General features: G+C 38.9%; 1 protein-coding gene across 1 annotated transcript; it reads right to left on the bottom strand.

The window, feature by feature from the left end:
* Positions 1 to 1,969: 1,969 nt before the first annotated feature.
* Positions 1,970 to 6,641, bottom strand: LOC140940320 (skeletal aspartic acid-rich protein 1-like). Its single transcript, XM_073389257.1, has 4 exons — positions 6,362 to 6,641; positions 3,481 to 4,028; positions 2,934 to 3,194; positions 1,970 to 2,603 (listed from the first exon to the last, which is right to left on the bottom strand). Exons 1-4 carry the CDS (start codon positions 6,408 to 6,410, stop codon positions 2,364 to 2,366), a joined length of 1,098 nt encoding a protein of 365 aa, XP_073245358.1. The 5' UTR covers positions 6,411 to 6,641; the 3' UTR covers positions 1,970 to 2,363.
* Between the last annotated feature and the right edge of the window lie 1,257 nt (positions 6,642 to 7,898).

Genomic DNA, 7,898 nt, shown 5'->3' on the forward strand with positions numbered 1-7,898 from the left:
TCGTCCAACTAAGCCAATTTAGACCTGATAGTTTGAACTAAAATTGATAGTAGAAATATCGTACCTTAAACGGTTTTATATAAACGGGTTCCGCCTTCTTTTCTCTCTTCTTAATCGTTTTTTTATCCTTAACATTGATAATTTTCAGCATCGTAATCTTCTTAAACTCACCAGAGTATAATTTACGGGGGTAGGGGCTGCAAGGAAAGGTAGTCACCTTTATTATTTATTCGGTGGGTGCCCTGAGCTTGCGTTTTGAGTTTTGACCACTTCCAAAACTTCACTCTCCTATAAAGCGGCCATCCTCTATATTTGTATTTATTAACGACTAGTTATCAGAACCTGTTATTGAGAGGCCAATCTTTATCTAGAGGCCTCTTTGTCCTTTCCTGGAGGGTGGCCGACACAAACTATGATTATTTTGGTATCATTAATTTGAATTGTCATACCACCGGATTTCGTATACACAGCCTCAGAATTTAGTGTGGTGGGTTCAGGATCAGTTAGTAGCTGAGACTGATTACTTTTGCCTTCAACGATATCACTTGTTTGCGTAATTTGCCAGAAGTTTGTTTTCATTTACCTTACTCTTCGGATCCTGACTTTCTCAAAGCTGCAAGACCACCTTTCCCTCTACCCAACCCCTTCTTAGTTGGGTTGATACCACAACCTGATTATCCTGAATGTCGCATTCCTTAGTTACAATGAAAACTGTGTGCTTGCAGTCAATAAAATACTTATTATTTACGAGTATAGAATAAGGAATGTCTAGACGGAAGCATAGTTTTCAGCTTGTAAACAACGTAGTAAGGAGATTACTCCTCGGTTTACTATTAAATAATTCGTAACAGTAGAATGAGATATATGTAATATGTCATTCATATGATTGATAATCCATATTCTAAATAGGCCTGCGATCAAGCATAGACCATATCGTACCTTTCTACGACCCTGATAACTGTGGTTTCCCGACTTGTATCAACGAAGGTCTTACGCACTTTCACTATTGTCTTTCCTTTTGACTGCTCCTATGGTTCTTTTTGTTACCCTCCTTTTTTTTTCAAGAATAGCAACTATAAACTACAGTCAATCCGCGTTAAAACTGACACTGAGGGGGCCATAGAAAGTGTCCGTTTTAGCGGGTTGAATTTATAGAAAAATGTGTGGGCTCACTTTTCCTAGGGGGAAGGAAAACTGTCCGTAATAACGACTGAGGTGTCCGTATTAATCGGGTGTCCGTAAAGCGAGGTTCAAGTACACCTTGTTAACGCATCATCCACACAGCGCACGAACTATTCTTTAGCTGGATTAGAGGAGGCCACTCGATCCTCCGATGGTCATGTCATGCTTTAACATCCGTGTCTTTCAATTGCCCACTCACCTCGTCGGGAAGTCTGCGAAGTGAGATTTTTTTTTACAAAAGTACTAGTCTATGGCTGCCACTCCCTGGGGCGATATGCTTATATTGTAGTGTCGCATGAGAAACGTACTGGCAATCCTGCTCGTTCTTGTAGAAGACTCTTTTCCGTAAGTCCATCTGCGAAAGTCGGACGCAAGGGTCGAAAAATGTGAGGAAAAGTCAAAAACCGTTTGCGAAACGCGATCACCTATGTCCGATTTTGTTTCCGAGCAGAGCGAGTCTTAAGGCTATATATACGGTATCAGATGAAGAGGTTAGGGGGAGTTCGCTAAGTAAAACATTTTTCGCGGCAAAGTACGAGCATCGCTTTGGCCGAAAAAGAGGGGAGTGTGTTCTGCTCCTCTAGATTCCCCACTTCCTAGGGTCATGAGGTAGGGAGTCAAATTCAGTTCCCTTGTACCACTATATACATAGGGATTGAGGATAATGAGGCACTATGAGAGAGAAATGACTTGTCCAAGAACACACTAGACAGTGATCGCTGCTATTGCTCGAGCCCGGACCTCCGCTCGATCTGGAGGTTATTGCACCCCCCACCCGTACTGGAGCTTTATTCTACCTTATACTTTATTTCACGCTTACAAGATCATTTTTAAATGGATGTTAAATATGCATTTAGAATCTATTTAAGCATTCGAGTAGCTACCACTTTGAAGAGAATATCAAGTTTTTCTCTCAATTAATGGTGTCCCGAATTTGTCAGTAGTGTGAAGTGTACAGGCTGGCCCGGCGCTCCAAAGCTAGAAATTAGCCATAGTTTTAAAAACGTACTAATAACGTACTAACTTTGTTGATAAATCAGGTAACACACTGCGCATGAAAAATCAAATGTGATATCAGGATTGTTGTTAAATTAGGTATGGAAGCAGGATCGATACATTAGAATTTCCTTTTTTTTTCGAACCCTTTCGAGATTCTCTAAAAATTCAAAACTGTTTAATGACTAATAGTTCGCATAAGCTAAATATAGAGTGGCGACCTGAAGCAACAGAATAATACTGATTTGCATCCACAATGCGTTTACTGCTGAAGAACTTGAGCTTTTACCAGGTGTTACAATCGGGTCTATCAAAGAATTTTGGTTGAACTTAGGAATGCGGAACTTGAACTTCATTTCTCCATCTTCAATCTCCATTTTAGGGAATCCTGTTGGCATGGCAGTGTACTCGTCGTCATTCATGATCTAAGAAGGAAAAGGATTGTATTAAAAAGGAAAAAACAGGTCTCTTTCGGTACTAACACAACTTAAACTCATTCTCCGTTTTAAGCACAAACCAACTCGTACTGCTTTCTTCTGCTCTTTCACGATTTCGCCTTAGGTAAGAGAATCCAAGACAGTCTTGTATGGATTCTTGATTCCAAGCTGTAGACTCCAGGTTCCATGTATTAGATTTCGAATACCTTGTCAATGGAACTCGAATTCCGCCTTCCAAACGCTCGCCGAATCTCACCCTTCTTTGTAATCCGGAATCCGGGTTACCTTACATTGGGCGACACCGATTCGTTAACTTACCCCTTTGTTGAGCAGCATCTCAGAGTTCCCTCCCATGTCATATATGGTGGGACAATCATCACTGTCGTCGTTTGCGTCATTTACATCGTTATCGGACTTGTCGTTGCTCTGACAAATAGCGTCTTTATTGGCTTTCTTGCGGTCTTCGTCATCGACCTCTTCGGGTATTCCCTTGCTCTTGATTTTTAATTTGAGATCCAGGTATTCCCCTGCTTTTCCCTCACTGCAGTCGGTTTCTTTGCAGAAATTCCAGTTGCTAATCTGTGCGAAAAGAAATTATTTATTTCGACGTTCCTAGTTTAATCTGTGGGAAAAGGAGTTTATGAGACCGTGATTCAAAGGACTTTTTTCATGCATGATGCTAGAGCTACCAATTAAGAACAATTTATATTGACTATGTCATTCTGGAATCCACGGTGTGGATTCGGGATTCCAGTAACTGGTTCGGGAAAATTTCCCCAATTCCGAAATCCGGGTTACATTACATAAAGCGAACAATGTCTTGGGTTCTATTACGTTAAACCTAAAACATCTGAAAATAACAAACCTGGATATTAAACTTCACTGTTCCAGCTTGAACATTAAATGCCTCAGTGCCAAACTTGACCTTACCGGCCTCACGAAACAGATAAACCATGACGTCAAGATTAGCCTTAGGATCGTCAAGATAAGCAGATATGTTGACATTAACTGTCGAGAGGCCTTGAAAGGAGGAGTCGCTTTTTACTTGAGACAATTGAAAGAAAGTGTCGTCGAACGAGTCCACGGAATGGCTCTCCAGTCTGCCCACGTCGTTCCCGTCTGCATCTTTTTCTTCGATTCCATCCAGTTCAAACGATAACAAGTCCTCGTTGTCGTCACTAAAATCATCATCGTCATCATCGTCGTCATCGTCGTCGTCATCATCGTCATCGTCATCATCGTCATCATCATCGTCATCGTCATCATCATCGCTGTCGTCGTCGCTCAGACGAACAACTTTGATTTTACCTGAACGACGTTCCACTCTGGCGGAAACATCGTCTGAACGGATTGTTTCATCATCGTCCGGCTTTCTGTTTATTTCATCGGCGATACATACTACCACAAGCAAAGCTGTGTAATAAATAGAACACAAATTGGTTTGCAATCAAAGGCTTAACTCTGACTGAACTGTGCTTTTGAACACACTTTATAATGTATTATCTGAAGCCCAAAAGTGCTGGATCACTTATCCAGGATATAAATTTCGCCTCAGCTTTTATCGTTGCTCGTTGAGGGAGTGGCCACCATGCATAGAAATGTACTAAATGTGCTCAATGGTTAAAAGTGCAAATGTAGAAGGAGCTCGACCTCATCAGTAGAACTATTGTTTTGTAACGCCCTCAGTGACATCATCTCCTTGACGGTCTCTGATATTCAAAAGCAACTTTTTACAAAAGTATTCAACTTTTCATGAGGCGTGAAATAAATCATTTCAGAAGACACTTCGTTAAAGTAAAAAATTTAGGAGACGAATGGATTGTAGGTGATATGCTCGGGCCGTTATTGACTGTTGTGTCTCTATCTTTTCATTCGATCACTTGGGAATGTATAGCAGGAGTATTTGCCAATACCAACAGGAAATAGACTAGTAAAGATATATAGGTAACTTGCTCATAAAATTCTTGGGAGTGAGCTCAGAAGGGCAATTTCAACAACTTGTTTTATCACCCTAGTAAAGACACAAGGAAAAAAGTCTATCCACTGTTCAGATTTTTTGTCAATACAATACACTATCTTTAAAAAAAGTAAAGGAATGTCTAAGCCCTCAAAAAGAAAGTTTATTGTGAATATCGGCTTTCAAGACTTGGGTGGCAATACTACTCAATGATAGCTTGGGCAAAGATGAAGATAGAGTGCGCTTGGTTGTAACTTAAATTGTCATAAATAACGTAATCAACCTGAATCCGTCTGGAAAACACTTGTAAACTCAAATAATAGTAGTAAAGAAGCTTTAATTTCATGAACATTTGATGATGAAATTTAAGGTCCTGGAGTTAACTTTGCCTCTGACAATACTACTCAATGACATCTTGGGCCAAGATAAAGATAGAGTTCCCTTGGTTATACTTCAATTGTCATTGATAACGTAATCAACCTGAATCGGTCTGGAAAACACTTGTAAACTCAAATAAAAGTAATGAAGAAAATTTCATGAACATTTGATGATGAAATGAATTAAAGGTCCTGGAGTTAATTTTGTTACTCAGTTCTTTTCCGCAAGCAGTAAATGTTCTTAGGCCAGAGGAAAAATTCGTTAACTAGAACCCGTACTTTCAGGGTACCTACTCTCTAGAACGCACGGATATCATTTTAATGAATTAAGAGCGTCCATTAAGAATTACTGTCTTAAGGTTTAGAAAACCATTAAGAATTCATGATGAAATTTGAATAAAAAGCTTCTTTGGTAAATTGGGTAATAGCATTACAAATGTAAGTTGAAAACTTTTCCGATCTTATTTACGCGCATTTTTGTAGTTCTGTCTCTCTATAACTGTCTAGTCGTTTTGTGAAACTACGTCTTTTCAGGGTGTCCACAACTCCAACACGAATAACCTAATTCCCCAAATTATTGACCAACAGATATGTTGTAGACTTGAGATTTTTATCCATTGTTCAGAGGAATAGCTAGAACGGAGTTATTTTTCTATTTAATTAGGGGCGAAAAGGCTTAAAGTGCGGTTAGGCTGTTTCCTTACGGGGTAGCAGCCCGCGCGTCAGGTGCTCTTAACTGGAAAGGAAACAAACGCTACAAATTAAGGTGACGGGAACTTCAACAGTTTGCTGTATAAATTAATACTGTTAGTACAGTAGGAAACTCATCTTTCCAAGACCTCTCTGACACTGATTATCGACACCTCACAATCATTTCGAGTACAATTCTCTTAGTCCGTAAAAATACCAGAATTTCTGATTCGTCCCTGTCTCCATAATTGAGACACCTCTGCATAACACTTACACGGAGACAGTAACACTGCTTAAATACAGTTAATTCTTAACAGTAATAGACTTAAGGTACGTACACTTGTGTAAATTCCTTACATGCATATAGTGTGAAATAAAGAAAGTTTGAAAGATTTTAATAAGGCATAAATACTTTTATAGTAAGTTCCAAACTCATCTTTCCAAGACGTCTGTTAAGAGAGTACTCGCAATTATTGAGCTGTAGGAGAATTTTCTTAATCTTAGTAATATTACCATAATTTATCCGTCCGTATTTCCATAATGGAGACAGCTCTACATAAAATACGGCAATTGAACTTGTGCCTTAATTTTTGGTGTCCGTTTTAATAAGTTTTGATTGTACGTAATAAAATTTACTAGCATAGTCAGCTCCAACATATTTGATTTAGTTAAATAACTTTTACAACTCTAAAACTTCAATGGTTAAGTTTAAGTCACCTTACCTAGCGTTAAGAGTAGCAAGATCTTGGGAAAACGCTGAGAGAACGCCATGGCTTTTTACCTGTACTTAATGAACATCGGAAAAGGGTGCGCTCCTTATAGAAGACAGCTATAAAGATGATTAATTTGTTTTGTGATACGATATTTGTAGTTTTTAATTTCTAATTTTCGGTGTCGATATTTTTGTTTGATATTCGGCTAAATCTTTTTTTGGTTTTCATTCCAGTTGCAACAATTTGCTAATTACTTGCTTTCAGCGATTGTGCTCTAGCAAAATCCGTTTTCGCGCAGTAATGTGTCAAAACCAAAGGTTCGTTTTCTTATACTTCTCAGCTATTTAACTTGTTTAACATCGTAAGGTAATAGTGCAAAGCTTTATTTCTTAGGATCTGTTATGCCATCTAAAATATTGGTCGACGAAAAGTTGTTCTAGCTCCATCCAGGCGAATTGCGGCCCTTTTCATATGCATTCCGTTAGCTAAACACTTGATGTTGCTATGGTTAAGCTTCCGTCGCTAAGGAGATATGTTCCGGTCAGCCATGTTTACCTATCGCCTTAAATGTTGGTATTGAAACTGCATGGGAGGGTCTGAAGTGCTCTTACAAACAGTATTGATCGTAAGATTGTTTTGTCAAACGATGAACCACGAGGCCTGTCTAACATGCAAATGAAAGAATCTAAACTATTGAAAAAGAAAATATACCTTTTGATGAATACGTGACTTGTAACTTATAAAAACAAATAATACCTATTTTTGACGTCTTGAATTATTTTGATCTTTACACGGTCGGTGGACAGTTCTTTTTCAGTTTTTAACCGTCAGTTAATTAACGAACATTAGATGTCCCGTCCTGATATGATTTCTAGATTACTCCAGCCATCAGCAATGCTTTTGCTTCAAATTAATTTCCACCGTTACCGGGCTCTTCAGCCTTCAATGAAAGATTGAATTACCCTGCAAACTGATTTGAAATTGCTCCTCTAGCCTTCATTTCATTATTCGATAATTTGAAGGCGACTGAACAAGATGCTATCAGTGTTTGCCCAATCTAGTGAGAAATCTGACCTCAGGCGATATTTGTTCTGGCATTTTAGACTGCCTTCTAAGTTTGAGTTTGAACTTTTTTCAAATAATTGAAAAATAGGACACAGAGACAAAGATAGGTCAATTAAATGTGATTAAAATGCTCACTATGCAGTAAAAACTGATTTTTTTTCACCCCCGGCTATTTTCTTCAAGCTCCCGATAACTCGAACCTGTTTCGATTTCCCCTGAAGGTTCGAGTTATCGGGAGTCACTGTGTAATGACTTTCCATCCCAAACACCTTAAGTGAGACCAAAATATGTAATTTACACCCCAAAGCAAGACGATGAGCACCCCTGTCACTTTTAAGTGGGGGTCCCCCCCCCGGGACATCAACTAGGAATATTGTCCTGACAACTGATAAAAACATGCAGTCTATTTCCGTACGTTTTTGTCATGTTACCATAACCGCTCATAACGAAAAAATTGCACCGTTCGAAAGACAGTCGGCAT

Source organism: Porites lutea, chromosome 6 (genome assembly GCF_958299795.1).
Source record: "Porites lutea chromosome 6, jaPorLute2.1, whole genome shotgun sequence".
NCBI classification, from domain to species: domain Eukaryota; kingdom Metazoa; phylum Cnidaria; class Anthozoa; order Scleractinia; family Poritidae; genus Porites; species Porites lutea.